This window comes from Erinaceus europaeus, chromosome 2 (genome assembly GCF_950295315.1).
Source record: "Erinaceus europaeus chromosome 2, mEriEur2.1, whole genome shotgun sequence".
Taxonomy (NCBI): domain Eukaryota; kingdom Metazoa; phylum Chordata; class Mammalia; order Eulipotyphla; family Erinaceidae; genus Erinaceus; species Erinaceus europaeus.
Window position 1 is genome coordinate 188,215,400 of NC_080163.1, and position 22,473 is coordinate 188,237,872.

The 22,473-nt window shown below is 45.7% G+C and overlaps 2 protein-coding genes across 2 annotated transcripts in view; both read left to right on the forward strand.

The window, feature by feature from the left end:
• LOC107523584 (uncharacterized) overlaps window positions 1-13,430 on the forward strand; it is a 47,412-nt gene extending 33,982 nt beyond the window's left edge. Inside the window, exons 4-5 of the mRNA XM_060185932.1 lie at window positions 8,804-10,045; window positions 12,190-13,430. Coding sequence (XP_060041915.1) covers window positions 8,804-10,045; window positions 12,190-13,412 — 2,465 coding nt within the window. The 3' untranslated portion in view covers window positions 13,413-13,430. The remainder of the gene's footprint in view (window positions 1-8,803; window positions 10,046-12,189) is intronic.
• Window positions 13,431-15,662: 2,232 nt separating this feature from the next.
• LOC132532997 (uncharacterized) overlaps window positions 15,663-22,473 on the forward strand; it is a 54,951-nt gene continuing 48,140 nt past the window's right edge. Inside the window, exon 1 of the mRNA XM_060172308.1 lies at window positions 15,663-16,842. Within this exon, the coding sequence (XP_060028291.1) occupies window positions 15,678-16,842 (1,165 nt within the window). The 5' untranslated portion in view covers window positions 15,663-15,677. The remainder of the gene's footprint in view (window positions 16,843-22,473) is intronic.

The following is a 22,473-nucleotide window of genomic DNA, read 5'->3' on the forward strand; positions in this document are numbered from 1 at the left end:
GAAGTGTTGTGATGTCCATCATTTCTCTGTCTGTCTTCCTTCTCCTAAACTCAAAATAATAATAATAATAATAGTAATAATAATAATAAGTTTTTAAAGAGTGAAAAAAATTTCCTGGGATGCTACTGATTGATGATATTCAGACAAATTCAAGGCCCTTTGTTCATTCTCAGGCTCCTCGTGGTGGAGAGCAGGCCACAACCTTGCCCCTTAGGAAAAGTATTCTAGTTTGTCTCAATGTCCCAGCCACACAGGTGACAGAGCAGAGAAGCAGACCACTACTTTTTTTTTCTGTCATCAGCAGTGTGTGTGTGTGTGTGTGTGTGTGTGTGTGTGTGTGTGTGTGTGTGTGTGTTAGGGGCAATTTCCAAGGGCAGAGAACATGCCAAAAGGATAACAAGGGTCACTGCACTGTAGTGGATTTTCTTAAGAGTCCTGAAATAGTTTGATATTTTAGTAGCCAATATGCCAGTTGCTAACTCTCACTTATCTGTACAAGTTAGATTTCTGTCTCTTTTCTTCCTTCTTTCCTTTCTTTTTTTCTTCCTTCCTTTCTTCCTTTCTTCCTGCCTCTCTTTCTGTCTTTCTTTCTTTATCATGTTTAGGCACCTGGTCATTATACATGTGTGATTATCCTACCAACACTCGTGCAAAGTCTGAGAGATAGACGGGTAGAGAAAGAGAGACAGACAGAGACAGATAGACAACACAACTGCATACCTTCCCTGGAGCCTGGCACTTCTGTATGGTATCAAGTCTCAAGTATGGGGCACGTATTGCAAGTCCCATATCCTAGCCAGCTTTCAGAGTCACATGCCCACTCTATTCCACAAGCTCTGTCTTTTAAAGAGATCCCTTGGACTTTGATGTGACAGAAGTGGACAGAAAAGGAAAACTACCCAGGATATTTCTGTGATTGCCCTTGCCTACCTTTCTTCATCATCTTCTAATCTTCTGAGTGAGTTGCAGTTAGAGAAAAGAATCAGAAAGCCTGGGAGTGGGAGCAGCCCTCTTCATGTGAGGCTTCTGACCTTCACTTGCAGAGTTTGCTGGCTGGTTTTCCAGTGCTGTGTCCAAGAGTAGTAGTGTTTTTTTTTTTTTAATTGCACAACTTTTTTATTTTTTATTTTTATTTTTTATTTTTTTTAATTTTTTTTATTTAAGAAAGGATTAATTAACAAAACCATAGGGTAGGAGGGGTACAACTCCACACAATTCCCACCGCCCAATCTCCATATCCCACCCCCTCCCCCGATAGCTTTCCCATTCTCTATCCCTCTGGGAGCATGGACCCAGGGTCATTGAGGGTTGCAGAAGGTAGAAGGTCTAGCTTCTGTAATTGCTTCCTCGCTGAACATGGGCGTTGACTGGTCGGTCCATACTCCCAGTCTGCCTCTCTCTTTCCCTGGTAGGATGGGTCTCTGGGGAAGCTGAGCTCCAGGACACATTGTTGGTGTCTTCAATCCAGGGAAGTCTGGCCGGCATCCTGATGACACCTGGAACCTGGTGACTGAAAAGAGAGTTAACATACAAAGCCAAACAAATTGTTGAGCAATCATGGACCCAAAGCTTGGAAAAGTGGAGAGGAAGTATTAGGGAGGTACTCACTGCAAACTCTAGTATACTTCTGCTTTCTTACTTTGGTGCCATACTCTAAACTCAGTCAATTTCTGCTTTGCTTTTCTACTTCTTTTTTTTTTTTTTACATGCATAACATTCCCCAGATTCCCATTTAGCAATACAACCCCCACTATTTCATTCATCAGTTTTCATGAACCTGTATTCTCCCCACCCACCCACCCACCCCAGAGTCTTTTACTTTGGTGTAATACTCCAATTCCATTTCAGGTTCGACTTGTGTTTTCTTTTCTAATCTTGTTTTTCAACTTCGGCTTGAGAGTGAGATCATCCCATATTCATCCTTCTGTTTCTGAATTATTTCACTCAACATGAATTTTTCAAGGTCCATCCAAGATCGGCTGAAAACGGTGAAGTCACCATTTTTTTACAGCTGAGTAGTATTCCATTGTGTATATATACCACAACTTGCTCAGCCACTCATCTGTTGTTGGACACCTAGGTTGCTTCCAGGTTTTGGCTATTACAAATTGTGCTGCCAAGAACATATGTGTACACAGATCTTTTTGGATGGATGTGTTGGGTTCCTTAGGATATATCCCCAGGAGGGAAATTGCAGGGTCATAGGGTAGGTCCATTTCTAGCCTTCTGAGAGTTCTCCAGACTGTTCTCCACAGAGGTTGGACCAATTGACATTCCCACCAGCAGTGCAGGAGGGTTCCTTTGACCCCACACCCTCTCCAGCATTTGCTGCTGTTACCTTTTCTGATGTGTGACATTCTTACAGGAGTGAAGTGATATCTCATTGTTGTCTTGATTTGCATTTCTCTGACAATCAGAGACTTGGAGCATTTTTTCATGTGTTTCTCGGCCTTTTGGATCTCTTCTGTGGTGAAGATTCTGTCCAAGTCCTCCCCCCATTTTTGGATGGGGTTATTTGTTGTCTTGTTGTTGAGTCTGGTAAGCTCTTTATATATGTTGGTTATTAAACTCTTATCTGATGTATGGCATGTAAAGATCTTCTCCCATTCTGTGAGGGATCTCTTGATTTGGGTAGTGGTTTCTCTTGCTGTGAAGAAGCTTTTTAATTTGATGTAGTCCCATAGGTTTATACTTGCCTTAGTCTTCCTTGTAATTGGATTCGTTTCATTGAAAATGTCTTTAAAATTTATGCGGAAAAAAGTTCTTCCAATATTTTCCTCTAAGTATCTGATAGTTTCTGGTCTAACATCCAAGTTCTTGATCCACTTGGAATTTACTTTTGTATTTGGTGAAATACAGTGATTCAGCTTCATTCTTCTGCATGTTTCAACCCATTGTTTCCAACACCATTTGTTGAAGAGACTCTGCTTTTCCCATGTAATAGTCTGGGCCCCTTTGTCAAAGATTAGATGTCCATAGGTGTGGGGCCTCATTTCTGGGCTCTCAATTCTATTCCACTGGTCAGTGTGTCTGTTCATGTTCCAGTACCAAGCAGTTTTGATGACAATGGCCCTATAATATAGTTTGAGATCTGGCAGTGTGATGCCTCCGGTTCTGTTCTTTTTTCTCAAGATTGTTTTGGCAATTCTAGGTCTTTTCTGGTTCCAGATAAACATTTGTAGCATTTGTTCTATTCTCCTAAAAAATGTGCTTGGGATCTTGATGGGGATAGCATTAAATTTGTAGATGGCTCTGGGTAATATATTCATTTTGATGATGTTAATTCTTCCAACCCATGAGCATGGAATATCTTTCCACTTCTTTGTGTCTTTTTCAATTTCTTTGAGTAGTGACTCATAATTTTCAGTATACAAGTCTTTCACTTCTTTGGTTAGGTTTATTCCTAGATATTTTATTGTTTTTGTTGCTATAGAAAAAGGAACTGATTTCTGGATTTCAATTTCTTCTAACTTAGTGTTTGCATAGAGGAATGCCACTGACTTTTGAATGTTAATTTTATAGCCTGACACATTACTGTATTGCCTGATGATTTCCAAAAGCTTCTTGATAGATTCCTTAGGTTTTTCCATGTATACTATCATGTCATCTGCAAATAAGGAGAGTTTGACTTCTTCTCTTCCAATCTGTATGCCTTTAATTCCTTGCTCCTGCCTGATTGCTATGGCAAGAACTTCCAACACTATGTTGAATAGTAATGGTGATAGTGGGCAGCCCTGTCAAGTACCTGATCTGAGGGGAAATGCTTCCAGTTTTTCACCATTGAGTATGATGTTGGCTGTAGGTTTGCTATATATAGACTCCACTATCTTCAGGAATTTTCCATCTATTCCCATTTTTTGTAGTGTTTTGATCATAAAGGGATGTTGTATTTTGTCAAAGGCTTTCTCTGCATCTATTGATATGACCATGTGGTTTTTGGTCTTGCTTTTGTTGATGTGGTAGATCACATTGATTGATTTACGTATATTAAACCAACCTTGCATGCCTGGGATAAACCCCACTTGGTCATGATGAACAATCTTTTTGATATACTGCTGTATCCGGTTGGCTAGAATTTTGTTCAATATTTTCGCATCTATGTTCATCAGAGATATTGGTCTGTAGTTTTCTTTTTTGGTTGTGTCCCTGTCTGCTTTTGGTATCAGGGTGATGTTGGCTTCATAGAAGCTGGCAGGGAGTATTCCAGTGTCTTCAATCTTCTGGAAGACTTTTAAAAGTAGAGGTATTAGTTCTTCTTTGAAAGTTTTGTAGAATTCATTTGTAAAACCATCTGGTCCAGGACTTTTATTTTTGGGAAGATTTTTGATAACTGTTTCAATTTCATTAGCTGTGATGGGCCTGTTCATGTTATCCACTTCCTCTTGACTTAGTTTTGGAAGTTGGTAGGTATCTAGGAAATCATTCATTTCTTCCAGGTTCTCTAGCTTGGTGGCATATAGTTGTTCATAGAAGCCTCGCATGATATGTTGAATTTCTGCAGTGTCTGTTGTGATATCTCCTCTTTCATTTACTATCCGATTTATTTGTGTCTTCTCCCTTTTTTGTTTTGTGAGTCTGGCTAAAGGTTTGTCGATTTTGTTTATTCTTTCGAAGAACCAACATTTACTTTCATTGATCTTTTGTATGGTTTTCCTATTCTCAATGTTATTTATTTCTGCCCTAACTTTAGTAATTTCTGTCCTTCTGGTTGCTTTAGGGTTCCTTTGTTGTTCTTCTTCTAGGTCTTTAAGATGTGCAATCAGGCTCTTTATTTGTGCCTTTTCTTGTTTCCTAATGTGTGCTTGTATAGCTATGAACTTCCCTCTTAGGACTGCTTTAGCTGTGTCCCAAATATTTTGATAGCTTGTGTCTTCATTTTCATTGAACTCTCGAAACATTTTGATTTCTTCCTTGATTTCCTCTTTGACCCAGAAGTTGTTAAGAAGTGTTCTGTTGAGCTTCCACATTTTGGCACTGTTACTAATCTTTTGTTGATTGTTAAGTGTTAGTTTCATTCCACTGTGGTCTGAGAAGATGCTTGGGATGATTTCAGTGCTCTTGAATAGGTTGATGCTGTCTTTGTGGCCTAACATATGGTCTATCCTTGAGAATGATCCATGTGGATTTGAGTAAAATGTGTATTCCAGTTCCTTGGGATGAATGACTCTGAAAATGTCCAATAGTTCTAGTTTATCTATCTCTTCATTTAGCTCCCTTATGTCTTTACTGATTTTCTGCCTGGATGATCTGTCAAGTTGAGAGAGTGGGGTGTTGAAGTCCCCTACTATGATTGTGTTACTGTTAATATATTGCTGTAGCTCTTTCAGTAGAAGTTTGATGTATTTAGATGGCTTCTCATTGGGTGCATAGATATTAATAATTGTTAAGTCCTCTTGATTGACTGATCCTCTGAGCATTAAGTAGTGTCCATTCCTATCTTTTTTAATCTTATCTATTTTCAAGTCTATCATGTCAGATATGAGAATAGCTGTTCCTGCCCTATTTTGTGGGCCATTGGCTTGAATGATAGTTTTCCATCCTTTCACTTTAAGTCTGTGTTTGTCTTGTTGCGTTAGGTGAGTTTCCTGTAGACAACATATTGTTGGGTTGTGTTTTCTGATCCATCTTCCTACTCTGTGTCTTTTAATAGGTGAATTCAGGCCATTCACATTTATTGATATCAAAGATTGAAGATATTTTAACGCCATTCTTGTAGAGTTTTAGAGTGTTTTGATATATGTTCTATTTGTGGTGGTCTGGTTGTTTATAGGAAACCTTTCAGAACTTCTTTCAAGGCAGGCTTGGTGATGGTTGCTACCTTCAACTGTTGCTTGTCTGAGAAGGTTTTGATGCTTCCATCTAGTCTGAATGACAATCCAGCAGGATATAGTATTCTTGGCTGAAAGCCTTTCTCATTGAGCACTCGATAGATATCTTGCCATTCTCTTCTGGCCTGTAGTGTTTGTATGGAGAAGTCTGCTGCTAATCTTATGGGTTTTCCTTTGTAGGTGACTCTTTGTTTTTCTCTTGCAGCCTTGAGGATCCTTTCTTTATCCTTATTCCTTTCCAATCTAAGTATGACATGTCTTGATGTCTTTAGGTCTGGGTTAATTCTGTTTGGGACCCTTTGGGCTTCTTGAATCTTTATGTCTTTGGTGTTGTCTAGACTAGAGAAATTTTCAGCTATTATGGCCTGGAGAACGCTTTCTTCCTCCCCTTCTCTTTCTTCCTCTGGTAAGCCAATAATGCGTATATTGTTTCTTTTGAAGTCATCCCATAGGACTCTGTTGTTGTTTTCAGCATCTCTTAATCTCTTTTTGAGATCTCTTACTTCTTTTTTAGTTGTCTCTAATTCATCCTCAGTCTTGCTAATTCTGTCTTCAGCCTCATTGATTCTATTCTCTCTGCCCTCTACTGCTTTCTGGAGTTCATCTATTTTGTTGCCCTGCTCTGATACTGTTTTAGCTTGTTCAGCTAGTTGCCTTCTTAGCTCAGCAATTTCAGCTTTCAGATCTCTAATAACCATGAGATTATTAGAATTTTCTTCCATATTCTCATTTGTTGTTCCTGCAGTTCTGATTACAATTTTTTCAAATTCTTTACTCACTCCTGTTATTATTTCCTTAGCTAATGTTTGGATGTTGAACTCGTTTTGTGCTTCGCCCTCTGGAGGACTTTTAGCTGGACTCTTGTCCTGGTTCGAGTCTCCATTATTTTTTCTTGTTGTTTTAACCATTTTATATAAGTTAACAGTTTTTTCAATCCCTGAGTTGGAGTTCAGTGGTGTAAAAGCCTTTTTTTTTCCCCCTGTAGTATATGGTAGCCTGAGGGCTTTTAAACTATCAATAGGCTTCTTGGCTTAATCAATGACTCCTGACCAAGAGATAAAGCAGGGTGTGGCAGAGATAATCCAGTGGTTATGCAAAGAGACTTTCACAGCCCTTCAGCTATGCCACCGAGGTATAGGTCTTCTCCTGAGTTTCCCGGTTAGATCTCTGTGCCCTGGTGTCCCTCCCTGTTGCTGCTCCAGATTCTGAGGGTAGTAGCAATGGAGACTCAGAGTTGTACTTGGTGAGTCTCTGGGGAGTCCTTTCCTCCCTTCAGCTGTCCCCTTGTTGGTGGAGCAGACTGGAGGTGGTGTCTCCACTGACAAACTGTCGAACTGTTAGCAGTCACTTAATCTCTCCTTAGGCCCCTCTCTCCTCTCTGTCACCAGCCACGCGTGTTTGTACTCACGGGTGATTTACTGGGTTTCTGTGGTCATTCTAGTCCTGTCTTGTTTCGGTCCGGGTGGTCTCCTTTGGTATTCCTAGTTGATCCGAGAGAGGAGAGGAGAGGAGAGAAAGCGATCTGCTGCTCGTAGCTCCGCCTCCAGAACAGTAGTAGTGTCTTTGCTGAACCAAAGTACTGTGGAAAAGTTGGCCTCCAAGGGCCATTAAGCCAACAGACAACATCTACTTAAGCTGTTTTTTTTTTATTTTGTTTTATTTGGTGCCAGGCTTATAGCTGGCACTAGTTGTCATGACTCCACCATCCTGAAAGTATTTTTGTTGTGTATTTTTGATGCAGGATGAGAGGCAGAGATAGAGAGGGAAAGAAAGAAGGAAATATACCTGCAGCACTGTTGCACCTTTTGTGAAACTTCACCCCTATAGATGGGGATCAGGAGATAGAAACTGGGTCATTGCACAGGGTAACGTGTACAGTGGACTGGCTGAACCACCACCAGACCCCTTAAGATGTTTTGAAGGTGTCCACTGTCTCTGGTACCCTGTCCCCCAGGGACACTGGACATGTGTGAAGCCTCCAGATCGCAACCCCAAATCTAAAAACTTGATAGAGCTCTCCTCCTCCCATCCCCATTGCTCTCTCTTCTCAGCCCTAGAGAATGGCTTCCTGCAAGGAGAGTCTTGAAAACCACCTACAGTTTCAGTTCCTAGAATATTTTTTAAACTCACATCCTCTTCACTAGTATACACACACACACACACACACACACACACACACACACACACACACACACACACACTGTAATTGACAGACACCTTAGACTGGCACTTTGCACCTGTATCTGCAAATTTGAGGGGATTTGTGCTTGAAACAATTCTGGGTTCTGGGTTCACATAAACATTCAGGTATTGGGGGTCGGGTGGTATCATAGCTGGTTAAGCGCACATGGCACAAAACACAAGTACCGGCATAAGGTTTCCGGTTTGACCCCATGGCTCTCCACCTGCTGGGGAGTTGCTTCACAGGTGGTGAAGCAGGTCTGAAGGTGTCTGTCTTTCTCTCCCCTTCTCTGTCTTCTCCTCCTCTCTCCTTTTCTCTCTGTCCTATCCAACAATAAGAATATCAGTAACAACAACGATAATAACTACAACAATAAAACAAAAGGGAAAATAAATAGTTGTTAAAAAATTGAGGCATGCAATCTCCCCAGAAAAATGATAAAATATAACATTTTTAAATACAGAGACACTATCATAGTGTCTGAGTGCACTGAATGGTTACACCCCATTATCCAAGGTGTTGAATGCTTCAGGCAGCACCTGGGCTGTGCCACACATTGGCATGACTTGTCTAGTCACATTGGTATGTGAGTTCAACATCACCATTCAAAATATTGTGCCTTCTGGAAATACAGGTCACTGTATTGCTCACTGTAGCAATAAGGAACAGGAAAATGAAGACTAGGAGAAATGTTCCACTTAATATTTTTTGTGACCAGGAATAAGGGCAGGCAAGGAGTTACTTTTCCTACCTGACTTGGATAGATGTGACCTTAACTCTTTTCTCTCTGCAGGGATGACACAGGAGCCCACTGTAAACCCTGAGGACCCCAGAGGAGAGGAATTCCTTGCAGTGTTCATGCAGAACTTCTACGCAGGGTCCACCGACGCCAATCTCTATCTCCTGGTCACCAGCATGTCCAACAGAGAGGCCTCTGTCTCTGTCCTCAGCCATGCAGATGACACCTCTCAGAAGGTCACCGTGAGACCCCGGCAGACAGTCAAGGTCAACATAGGAGACAAGGCTGAGATGGTGGGCAGCACCACCTTCCGGCACGCAGTGGTGGTCCACTCTGACCAGAGGGTCTCTGTGCAGGCCGTGAACTTCAAGCCAAAGACAGCAGAGCTGACACACCTGTGGCCCGTCAGTGCCCTGGGCACTGAGTACTTTGTGTTCACACCTCCCAGTGCTTGGGTCGCACCAGAGTTTGCTGTGGTGGCTGGTGCCACAGGTGCCAGGGTCAGCATGAAGCTGAAGGGGGCAGTGACGTTCAAGGGCAAGTCCTACCCTGCAGGTCAGGTGCTGAGTGTCTCCCTGCAGCCCTATGAGGTGGCCCAGGTGCAGAGTGATTCTGATCTCTCAGGGTCAAAGGTCACATCCAGCAGCCCTGTGGCTGTCTTCTCAGGTCACACCTGTGCCCAGAAACACACAACCTGCAACCATGTGGTGGAGCAGCTGCTCCCTACATCTGCCTGGGGCACCCACTATGTGGTGGCCACCCTGGACTCTCAGAACGTCTATGACCTGGCCTATGTGGTGGCCAGTCAGCCCACAAAGGTGACCTACAATCACGGGGGCACCACTGGCTCCCGGCAGCTCAAGGAGGGGCAAGTGGCAGAGTTTGAGGTCCAGCCTTCCAGGCCACTCCACCTGACTGCAGACAGGGGCATCCAGGTCCTGCTGTTGAGCACTGGGGCCCTAACTGATGAACTTGCCTATGACCCCTACCTGGTCCTGGTCCCAGATGTGGCTTCCTACTGCTCTTCCTATGTGGTCAAGGCTGTGCCAGACTCTGCTGGGGTGGCCCTGGTGGTGGCACCAACCAAGGCTGCTGAACAGCTGACCCTGGACACTCACTCACTTAGGAACCAGCTCACCTGGACAGCTGTGCCAGGCAGTGAGTTCTCCATTGCAGAAGTGGCTCTCGGCTCTGAAGACACAAACCACATCGCCAAGGCTCCTGTCAACTTCGGCCTGCTCACCATTGGACTTGACCAGGCTGTGGGCTATGGAACATCAGCTGCCTGTGTCCAGAGTGAGTTACGGGCAATGGCGCCTGAGCCTGCCTACCTGTTTACCCCTTGGTCTAGGTCTACCTCTTCCTCTTTCCCATCCCCCTGTTCCTCTGTGGCTCCTGCTGACTGGACTGTCACTCCCTCCTACTTCCATGTTTTCTTTATAGATATCTTCCTGGTGTCTTGAGCTAGCTCACATGCTAAACACACAACTTGTTTTTTTTGAATTGTGGATTTGTGACCCAAAACAACTAGAGAGCTGTGGAGACAGCATAATGGTTTGAGCTGAGCAGTGCTCTGGTGTTTCTCTCTGTGTGTGTCTCTCTCTGCATCTCTCTCAAAAATAAAATTAGTAAAAAAAAAAAGAAAAAAAGAAACCACTAGAACAAATACAGATCACAAGGAAACCATATTCATAGTGCAATGGTGCTGTGGTTTCTCTCTTTTTCTCTTCGTATCTCTCTTCTGACATTTCACATTCTCCTTTCTCTCCCAGATAAAGAAATAAAAATGGTGCCCAGGTTCAAAAGTATTATATATTTTGAGGCAGAGTACTAAAATAATGAGGATGAATAAAATAAATGAGTGAATGAAAACAGGAAAGAAAGTAACGACCCAACTTCTTAGTCACAAAAGGAAATTATTTTGGGAGGAAATTACTATCCTAGGAGGAGTTAGTTGCCAGTGTATGTGGGATAATCTAGGTGCATCATATATGTCAAGATAAATTAACCTATTTTTTATTGATTAAATAATGATTGACAAGATGGTAGGATAAGGGGGGTACAATTCCCATCACCAGAGTGCAGGCGTCTCTCTGTCACTCTCCCTCTCTATCTCCCCCTTCCCTTTCATTTTCTGACTGTATCTATTCAATAAATCAGTAAAGATAATTTTTTAAATATCTCAGTTTTCTACATAACACTCTAACCACCCACCTAGATCCTCTTCCACCACCAGGCACCAGAATGTGAATCTCCCCATCCTACCTCCACTCCAGAGTCTTTTACTTTGGCGTAATCCACCAAACCCAGTCTAAGTTCTGTTTTGTGTTTTCCCTTCTGTTCTTAGTCCTCACCTTTTATCTATGAGTGAGATCATCCCGTGCTGTACCTTCACTTTCTGGCTTATCTGACTTAATATGGTTTCTCCAAGATTTCATTTCCAAGATGAGGTGAAAAGATGAAGTCACCATTTTAAATAACTGAGTAGTATTCTATGGTGTATATATACCACAACTTACTCAGCTACTCATCTATTTTTGGACAACTGGGTGCTTCCACGCTTTGCCTATTCCAAATTGTGCTGCTATGAACATAGGTTTACAAATATATTACTTTTGGATGAGTATGTTTGGATCTTTAGGATATACCCCAAGGAAAAGAATTGCAGGTTCATAGGGTAGGTTCATATCTAGCCTTCTGAGAGGTCTCCAGATTGTTCTCAAAGGAGTAGAATCAAAGATCTGAACAAAAAGGGGAGTGGATTTGTGTAAATTAAACTCATTGACTTGTAAAACCCATAGTACAAGAAGAAATAGTAACAAAAGGAAGATTATTAGAAAGTCCAGCACCGAGTCCCAGCAATAACCCTGGAGACAAAAAAAAAAAAAAAAAGAGGAAGGAAGGAAGGAAAGAAGGAAGGAAGGAAGGAAAGAAGGAAGGAAGGAAGGAAAGAAGGAAGGAAGAAAGAAAGAAAGAAAACAACACAGTGGTGAAAGAAAAGCTTTGCAGGAGCCAAAATGCTGGGTTGTGTCTGTATCAAAATCATTAATCTTGGCCAGGGAGAGGTACAGCTCAGGAACTGCATACATGAGTCTCCAGGTTCAGTCCCTGGCACTGCACAGTGAGAGACACAGTGGTCTCTCTCACAAAAAGAAATTTTAGAAAAGCAAATAGCCTATTTGGATAATGTGCTGCTTGGCTATGTATTCATCTCATGTACAAGCCTGGCCTTCACTGAAGTGAAGGAAGCTTTGATGCTATGGTCTTTTATATAATCTCTCTTTGCCTCTGTATACAATAAGTAAATAAATAAGGAGAGAAAGAAAGAAAGAAAGAAAGAAAGTCCAGATAATATACTACTGTCATTCAGGCTAAAGAGGTTTAGTTTTTCTCTGACTGGGGTTTGCATAAAGAGACTCATGGTTATATATCTAACCCAGGGTCAACCCAGAAGGATTCCATGAAGCCCGGGAGCACCGGAGGAGAGAAAATGCTCACACAGTTCCTGCAGAACTTGAACCCTGGGTCCGGCAATGCCAGCCTCCATCTCCTGGACAGCAGCCCATCAGCTACCCCTGGTTCCGGCCTGAGCCAGCCAGAAGACAGCTCTCAGGAGATCACTGCCACACCTGACCCTTCCACCATGCTCAACAACAATGACAAGCCCGGGCTGTCTGAAGGGGCTCCCTCTGGCCCTAGCGCCTCTGTGCCGGGTGGAAAGACCAAGCCCCAGGCAGCAGGGCTGACCCACCTGCGACCTGTCAGTGCCCTGGGCACTGAGTACTTTGTGCTCACACCCCCCAGCTCCGGCAACCTGAAGGAGTTTGCCGTGAGGGCCGGCCCCACAGGTGCCAGGGTCGACATCCAGCTGAAGCGGCCAGTGACATTCCAAGGCACCTCCTACCCTGCGGGCCAGGTGCTCAGTGTCACCCTCAAGCCCAACCAGGTGGCCCTGATGCAGAGTGACTCTGACCTCTCAGGCTCCAGGGTCACAGCCAGCAGCCCCGTGGCTGTCTTCTCAGGACACAACTGTGCCCAGGAAGACTCGACAGCCTGTGGCCGAGTAGTGAGGCAGCTGCTCCCCACCTCAGCCTGGGGCACCGACTATGTGGTGGCCAGCCAGAACTCTCAGAAGCCCTATGACGTGGCCTACGTGGTGGCCAAGCAGACCACAAAGCTGACCTACAATCACGGGGGCACCACTGGCTTCCGTTGGCTCAAGAAAGGGGAAGTGGCAGAGTTTGAGATCCGGCCTTCCAGGCCACTCCACCTGACTGCAGACAAGGGCACCCAGGTCCTGCAGTTTGGCACTGGGACCTCTAGGGACGGTGCTACCAGTGACCCGGAGCTGGTCCTGGTCCCAGATGTGGCTTCCTACTGCTCTTCCTATGTGGTCAAGAGCATGCCAGGCTCTGAAAGGGTGGCCCTGGTGGTGGCACCAACCAAGGCAGCCGAGCAGCTGACCCTGGACACTCACTCACTTAGGAACCAGCTCACCTGGACAGCTGTGCCAGGCAGTGAGTTCTCCTTTGCAGAAGTGGCCCTCGGCTCTGAAGACAAGAACCACAACCTCAAGGCCCCTTTCAACTTTGGGCTGCTTCCCTTTGGAATCCGCCAGCCTGTGCACTATGGGACAGGAGCATCCTGTGGTCAGAGTGAGTAATAAGCTGTGACCCCTGACCCTGACCCCATGCTGGTCCCTTCACTGCCTTCTTCACCGTATTCCCTTCTAACACCCTCCGTTCCTCTGTGCCTTTCTGGTTCAAATGGACTATACCCCCTCCCATATCCATCTGTTCCCTGATGACTCCCAGGGGTTGGGGACGGTAGACAACTCTCCTAGAATAGCACAGGCTTGTTGTGTGAGGTTCTGGATTAGAGGCCCAGACCACGTGGGAAGAGGTATGTCATCAGGGAAGCTATGGATAGTGGATGGGTATTGTGATTTCTGCCTTTTTCTGTCTCCCTCCTTCCCTCTTTGTCCTCACTCTCTATCTTAATGAAAGAGAGAATGAATGAGAGAGAGAAAGAGAAGGAGAAAGGGAGAAGAGAGGAGAGGTGAGGAAAGCAGAGGAGAGGAGAGGAGCAATGATGATATGGCCCATATCAGTGGTATCAGACATCAGACAGTCCCCCCAATAAACAGAACAAGGAGACAGGTACGCAGGAAAGAAGAAAGAAAGGAAACATATTGAAACTCAGTTGACTTTAAAGCATACTAAGAAGGATCTTCTCCCATGGTGGGTTCCTTAGATCACATTATAGCTGGGACCCCACTTGTTACAACACATGTATCACACAGGCCTCCCATAGTGTGAAGTCAGGCTCCACAACCCCACCCCACCCCCACCCGCGCTTGTGTGACCTCAGGTGTGACATTGCCTTGTAGACCTCCATTTCCACATCACTAAGAAGGGGTCAAGTCTGCACCATCATGGAAGGACTTGCTATGTCAGGCTGGTGTGCTAACATCTGTAAAAGTCTAGGTGGGCGCTGGCCAGAGAGTAAGGCTAACAAGGGGAGCTGGTGTTGTACTGAGAGGGGAAGAGATTCCAAAATCTGGATGCAGGGGAAGAAGAGCTGTGTCTTCTAAATCATCCCGCTGAAATTAAGATCCTGGTCAGTAGGTTTCTCAGCACTGGCAAAAGTTACCCCCTGCATAGTGAATTTGATTCAAGCCCTGGGCTAGACTCACCCATTCTCATAGTTGGCCTTGTGCACACTCCACAGGTAGAGAGAGAGGATGTGTCTGTACACTTCTGTTAGTCTGTCCATCTCCAAAGTTTCACGAAGGAATGAAGAAAGGACAGAAGGGAGAAGAGAAGGGATAATAGTTAAAATTGACCTTGAAGGCCACTGGATAGTGGTATGAGGAAAATAAAGATCTCATCCTGAGCACCACCACAGCCAGAGCTGAGCAGTGCTCTGGTAAAAATAATAATAGTAATAAAGAATTATACAATAATAATAAATTTAAAAAGTAAAATTAAGGTATACAATTAAGCCACCACTTCACAAAATATATAAATAGTTATATAGTAATCATAAGTGCCAGGGGATAGCACACCTGGTGAAGCACACACATTATAGTGCACAGAGACCCTGGTTTAAGCTCCCGGTCCCCATGTGCAAGGGAAAAGCTTCAAAAGTGTTGAAGCAGGAGTGCAGGTGTCTCTTCTCTCTTTCTTTCCATCTTTCCATCCCCTCTTAATTTCTCTCTGTGTCTATGCAATAACAAATAGATTAAAAGATTTAAAATGGGGGCTGGGTGGTAGCACAGTGGGTTAAGCACACATGGTGTGAAGTCCAAGGACCAGCACAACAATCCCACTTGGGGTCCCTGGCTCCCCACCTGCAGGGAGGAGTTGCTTCACAAGTGGTGAAGCAGGCCTGCAGGTGTCTATCTTTCTCTCTGACTCTCTGTCTCCCCACTCCTCTCTTGATTTCTCTCTGTCCTATCCAACAACAGCAATAATAGCAATAATAACAACCACAAGACAAAAAAATGGGGAAAAATGGCCACCAAGAGCAGTGAATTAGTAGTGCTGGCACCGAGCTCCATAGCTAACCCTGGTGGCAAAAAATCAAAAAGATTTAAAATAAATAAATTATTAAGTCATCCCATTACCTTAGTAAAATATTCTAGTGTAATCTAACATACCAACCAAAGAGATACCAGTCTGAGCACAGCAGTAGAGTTCTGCAAACCTTATTGTGGTCTGCCATCAACCTGTTATCTCTATTGGGGATAATGGTGTCTCCTAGAGAGATCTAGGAAGGGAAGAATGTTACAAACTTCCAGTGAATATGTTATTGCCACCCAGGCTCAGGAAGCTCAGGTGTTATTCTGTGGTGGGGCTTTAGATAAACAGACTCATAGCTGTGTTTCCTACCCCCAGAGAAGCCTGGGAGCACCGGAGGAGAGAAAATGCTCACACAGTTCCTGCAGAACTTGAACCCTGGGTCCGGCAATGCCAGCCTCCATCTCCTGGACAGCAGCCCATCAGCCACCCCTGGTTCCGGCCTGAGCCAGCCAGAAGACAGCTCTCAGGAGATCACTACCACACCTGACCCTTCCACCATGCTCAACAACAATGACAAGCCCGGGCTGTCTGAAGGGGCTCCCTCTGGCCCCAGCACCTCTGTGCCGGGTGGAAAGACCAAGCCCCAGGCAGCAGGGCTGACCCACCTGCGACCTGTCAGTGCCCTGGGCACTGAGTACTTTGTGCTCACACCCCCCAGCTCCGGCAACCTGAAGGAGTTTGCCGTGAGGGCCGGCCCCACAGGTACCAGGGTCGACATCCAGCTGAAGCGGCCAGTGACATTCCAAGGCACCTCCTACCCTGCGGGCCAGGTGCTCAGTGTCACCCTCAAGCCCAACCAGGTGGCCCTGATGCAGAGTGACTCTGACCTCTCAGGCTCCAGGGTCACAGCCAGCAGCCCCGTGGCTGTCTTCTCAGGACACAACTGTGCCCAGGAAGACTCGACAGCCTGTGGCCGAGTAGTGAGGCAGCTGCTCCCCACCTCAGCCTGGGGCACCGACTATTTGGTGGCCAGCCAGAACTCTCAGAAGCCCTATGACGTGGCCTACGTGGTGGCCAAGCAGACCACAAAGCTGACCTACAATCACGGGGGCACCACTGGCTTCCGTTGGCTCAAGAAAGGGGAAGTGGCAGAGTTTGAGATCCGGCCTTCTAGGCCACTCCACCTGACTGCAGACAAGGGCATCCAGGTCCTGCAGTTTGGCACTGGGACCTCTAGGGACGGTGCTACCAGTGACCCGGAGCTGGTCCTGGTCCCAGATGTGGCTTCCTACTGCTCTTCCTATGTGGTCAAGAGCATGCCAGGCTCTGAAAGGGTGGCCCTGGTGGTGGCACCAACCAAGGCAGCCGAGCAGCTGACCCTGGACACTCACTCACTTAGGAACCAGCTCACCTGGACAGCTGTGCCAGGCAGTGAGTTCTCCTTTGCAGAAGTGGCCCTCGGCTCTGAAGACAAGAACCACATCATCAAGGCCCCTGCCAACTTTGGGCTGCTTCCCTTTGGAATCCAGCAGGCTGTGGACCATGTAGCAGCAGCATCCTGTGGTCGGAGTGAGTGATGGCCAGTGACCCCTGACCCTGCCCTCTTGGCTTTCTCCCTTTCCCACCCACCTGTCCGTCAGTGGCTCCTGGATCCACTGCACTGTCTCTCACTCCCATGTCCATCTTCCCCCTGCTGATGGCTGCTTGGGACACTTCAGACAGTGTCTGCTAGAGCACAAAGCTTGTTCTTTGAGGCCCTGGGTTTGAGCCCTGGAAACACATGGAGCAAATACAGGTCAGCAGGCAACCTATTTGAATGGTGGAGTGGTGCAGTGATTGCTGCCCACTGCTCCCAGTCTCCTTCTTCCTTCCATTCCTTTCCTGTCCCCTCCTTTTCTGTCTCTTCTGTTGTTAAGTTCGGGGGCTCCAGCAGGCCGGGCTAGCGTCGCGGCGGTAGACAGAGACAGAGACTCAGGGACACATGGCTGGGCCAAGAAGCTGCAGTTTAATCTTTATTCACGAACAGGCAAATCTTCACACCATGTGCTTCCCCATCATTCTTCCTCCACTGCTGCTGCTGGGACTCTGGACGTCCTTAGCATAGGGGGCAGGGAGAAAGAGGGGCGTGAAACTAGCAAGGGCCAAACCAATTCCCTCAGAGGTCAGGGAGAAGGGGAGCAAACCAATATGAAACATACCAACAATTCCCCCTTCTGTTTTTAACTAAATGACCACAGTATCAGGGTTGTGGGGTGAACAGAAACCTATATTGTACAGGCATTTTCAAAAAAGAAACTGGCACAAACATGGAGAAACATGTAAGTGAGTAACAAGAACCAGTGTGCTGCCAAGGGAAGGCCTGAGGGGGCCATTTTTTGCCTCTGTGGGCAAAACTTTATCAGCTTAAAAAAAACATTTCCTGCCTCTGGGGGGCGTACTTGCCTCGACGGGCATTTTCTAGCATGGGGGGAGGGTGAGGCCTAGAGTCCCAAGGCATGGCTGCAGTAAGTGTTTGAGAAACCCAGCAGCATAAAGGGAAGCCGCTAGTTTTGTGCAAAGTGTCTGAGGTGAACCAGTGAGTCAGATAGAAGTCCAAAGCAGATGTCCACCGAAGAATTGCCAGGGGGTGAATTGTTGTACATCTGTCTCAATGGGGAATGTCAGCCATCGGAATTTTGCTTTTCTGTAGAGAGCTTGACAGCTGCAATTTACCACAATTGATAATTCTATCACAATTGGAAGTCTCTTCCAGCACGATTTTAAGGCTATTTAAAGTTTAAACAATAAAATGTGGAAAGGCAAACATGAACCATAGAAAGAAAAAGGCCTCAGGCATGAGAATTATTAGCATAACCATAGCACAATCTAACGTTTTTAATTGAGAAGGAATTTGAGACTTTTACATATCAACAACATCTTTATAACCTTTTGTTACACCCATTCAAGATGGAGACACACCCTAGGTGTGCGCAGGTTTTTTTTTTTAAGACCAACTTAGTTAAAATATATTGATTGTTAACTAATTTTTACCTCAGACTTTAAATGTAAGTTAATTTTATCTTTATGAGAACTATGTTGAAAACCTTTTTCATTTAACTCTGTCTGGTAAGAATACAGCCTTAAAGTTATATTTTTAACCTTAAAGTTAATGTTACCAAACTTTCAACACACACATAAACATGGTCTTTAATACACAAGGAGAGAAACTTTTGTTACGAAGACATGTCATTTTAAACACAAATTTAGATCTATACTGTCTTAGCCGTTCAGGGTGTGTGTTGTCCAGTGGTGGCCTCTTGGGCAGCTTCATTTCTAGGAACTGCAGGTTGCGATCTCTGGACGAATCTCTGAGTATTCTAGCTCGTCTGCCTTCAGACCTGAGCTGAGGATCTCGGCCAGGGGGCCCAGTTTTGGCAGGGAGCCCACGGTCTACGGGGGTCTGGGATCTGTTCAGACTTCATAGCACGAGGGTGGGCGGGCCAGCCATGCAGAAGGTGCGGGCCGAGGTGCCCTGGGGTGGCGGCCATGATAGGCCTCCACGGCGGCCCTGCCCCATGGCCCTGCCATGTCTGCCGCCCTGTTCCCAGCGGCCGAGCAGCGTGGAGGGAGCCCACGCCCAATGTCCCGCGCCAAGCGGCCGAAAGCCAGCTCCTGCGGGCTGGCGTTGGGCTCCTGCGGGCTGGCGTTGGGCTCCTGCGGGCTGGTGTTGGGCAGAAACCACAGAGTGGTCCAGAGATAAATGTTCCAGAAACAGCAAAACAGTCTCGTGAAGAAAGGGCAGAGGCCTTTGGAGATCTCTTCACAAGCAGAAGAGAAGGCCATAGTGCATAGGTAGCCAAATTGTCTTCACTTATCTGAGAGATGCGCAGGTCCGGTCCACGTGGGCGCCATTTGTTGTTAAAGTTCGGAGGCTCCAGCAGGCCGGGCTAGCGTCGCAGCGGTAGACAGAGACAGAGACTCGGGGACACACGGCTGGGCTGAGAAGCTGCAATTTAATCTTTATTCACGAACGGGCAAATCACCACACCATGTGCTTCCCCATCATTCTCCCTCTGCCGCTGCTGCTGGGACTCTGGACGTTCTTAGCATAGGGGGCGGGGAGAAAAAGGAGCGGGGAGAAAAAGGAGCGCGAAACTAGCAAGGGCCAAACCAATTCTCTCAGAGTTGGGGGGAAGGTGAACAAACCAATATGAAACATGCCAACACTCCTCTCTCTCCCCTCACCTCCCCTGCACTCGCCTCCTTTCCTCCTCTCTCCTCTCTACCACTCTCCTCTCCTCTCCTCTCCTCTCCTCTCCTCTCCTCTCCTCTCCTCTCCTCTCCTCCCCTCCCCTCCCCTCCCCTCCCCTCCCCTCCCCTCCCCTCTCCTCTCCTCTCCTCTCCTCTCCTATCCTATCCTCTCCTTTCTTCTCTCTCTTATATGAAAGAATTAAAGCTGGCATAATTCAGTGGTATTATTCATGTTGAGGCAGAGAACTGCTAGGAGTAAGAAAGGACAGAAGAAAGGAGTGAAAGAAATGAGAATGGAACGAATAAGCACTATCCCCTCTCTTTGTTAGAAAGGTGTATTTCTTTTAAGTTTTTTTAAATTTTATTTTATTTTTATTTTTTCCCTTTTTTATTGCCCCTGTTAAATGTCATTGTTGTTATTATTGTTGTTGCTGTCATTATTGTTGGATAGGAAAAGAAATTGAGAGAGGAGGGGAAGACAGAGAGCGGGAGAGAAAGACAGACACCTGAAGACCTGCTTCACTAATTTTGAAGTGAACACCCTGCTTGTGGGGAGCCAGGTTGCTTGAACTAGGATCCTTACACCAGTTCTTACACTTTGTGCCACGTGTGCGTAGCCCAGCTCCCAGAAAGGTGTATTTCTTAGTATTGATGCTGCCATGTGGGAAAGTTAGCTGTCATGTGTGAAGAACCACTCCTGGTGTCTGATATGTACTGAGATAGTTATCACTGAGGGATAAACCCAAGGAGAATCTACCCCTGGCAACAATTGTACCCTCAATTGTACCCTCCAATTGAGGGCACAGGCCTCAAAGGCAGACTGCCCAGGCTCCAATCTCAGCTCTGATTGTGTGGCCTTAGGTGAGACTTTGCTTCAGTGGGACTAAGTTTCCAGGTTGTAAAATGGGGTCAACCCTGCTTCATCTTTGGCAAGGACTTGCTGAGTGGAGCTGTGATGTGCTAAGATTTGTAAAGGCCTTGGAGCTGGCTGACCCGTGAGGAGGGCTGTGTCTGCAAGGGAGCTGACAGTATGAGGAGATGATGACAAGAGCTTTCATAGTCTAGAATCAGGAGAGGAGAGAGCTGTTTCTGCCAGTACCACCCATGCAAACTCTGCCCCAACCCCAGGCTTCTCAGCCCCACCACATAATTCTCTCCCCATTAGCTCTACTCAGTTCAAGCTCTGGTTGTGGCCCTGGTCCCACATGGAGCACCGTGATGACATGGTGATCTCCATACATGGAGAAGTGTTGTGATGTCCATCATTTCTCTGTCTGTCTTCCTTCTCCTAAACTCAAAATAATAATAATAATAATAGTAATAATAATAATAAGTTTTTTAAAGAGTGAAAGAAATTTCCTGGGATGCTACTGATTGATGATATTCAGACAAATTCAAGGCCCTTTGTTCATTCTCAGGCTCCTCGTGGTGGAGAGCAGGCCACAACCTTGCCCCTTAGGAAAAGTATTCTAGTTTGTCTCAATGTCCCAGCCACACAGGTGACAGAGCAGAGAAGCAGACCACTACTTTTTTTTTCTGTCATCAGCAGTGTGTGTGTGTGTGTGTGTGTGTGTGTGTGTGTGTGTGTGTGTGTGTGTGTGTTAGGGGCAATTTCCAAGGGCAGAGAACATGCCAAAAGGATAACAAGGGTCACTGCACTGTAGTGGATTTTCTTAAGAGTCCTGAAATAGTTTGATATTTTAGTAGCCAATATGCCAGTTGCTAACTCTCACTTATCTGTACAAGTTAGATTTCTGTCTCTTTTCTTCCTTCTTTCCTTTCTTTTTTTCTTCCTTCCTTTCTTCCTTTCTTCCTGCCTCTCTTTCTGTCTTTCTTTCTTTATCATGTTTAGGCACCTGGTCATTATACATGTGTGATTATCCTACCAACACTCGTGCAAAGTCTGAGAGATAGACGGGTAGAGAAAGAGAGACAGACAGAGACAGATAGACAACACAACTGCATACCTTCCCTGGAGCCTGGCACTTCTGTATGGTATCAAGTCTCAAGTATGGGGCACGTATTGCAAGTCCCATATCCTAGCCAGCTTTCAGAGTCACATGCCCACTCTATTCCACAAGCTCTGTCTTTTAAAGAGATCCCTTGGACTTTGATGTGACAGAAGTGGACAGAAAAGGAAAACTACCCAGGATATTTCTGTGATTGCCCTTGCCTACCTTTCTTCATCATCTTCTAATCTTCTGAGTGAGTTGCAGTTAGAGAAAAGAATCAGAAAGCCTGGGAGTGGGAGCAGCCCTCTTCATGTGAGGCTTCCGACCTTCACTTGCAGAGTTTGCTGGCTGGTTTTCCAGTGCTGTGTCCAAGAGTAGTAGTGTCTTTGCTGAACCAAAGTACTGTGGAAAAGTTGGCCTCCAAGGGCCATTAGGCCAACAGACAACATCTACTTAAGCTGTTTTTTTTTATTTTGTTTTATTTGGTGCCAGGCTTATAGCTGGCGCTAGTTGTTATGACTCCACCATCCTGAAAGTATTTTTGTTGTGTATTTTTGATGCAGGATGAGAGGCAGAGATAGAGAGGGAAAGAAAGAAGGAAATATACCTGCAGCACTGTTGCACCTTTTGTGAAACTTCACCCCTATAGATGGGGATCAGGAGATAGAAACTGGGTCATTGCACAGGGTAACGTGTACAGTGGACTGGCTGAACCACCACCAGACCCCTTAAGATGTTTTGAAGGTGTCCACTGTCTCTGGTACCCTGTCCCCCAGGGACACTGGACATGTGTGAAGCCTCCAGATCGCAACCCCAAATCTAAAAACTTGATAGAGCTCTCCTCCTCCCATCCCCATTGCTCTCTCTTCTCAGCCCTAGAGAATGGCTTCCTGCAAGGAGAGTCTTAAAAACCACCTACAGTTTCAGTTCCTAGAATATTTTTTAAACTCACATCCTCTTCACTAGTATACACACACACACACACACACACACACACACACACACACACTGTAATTGA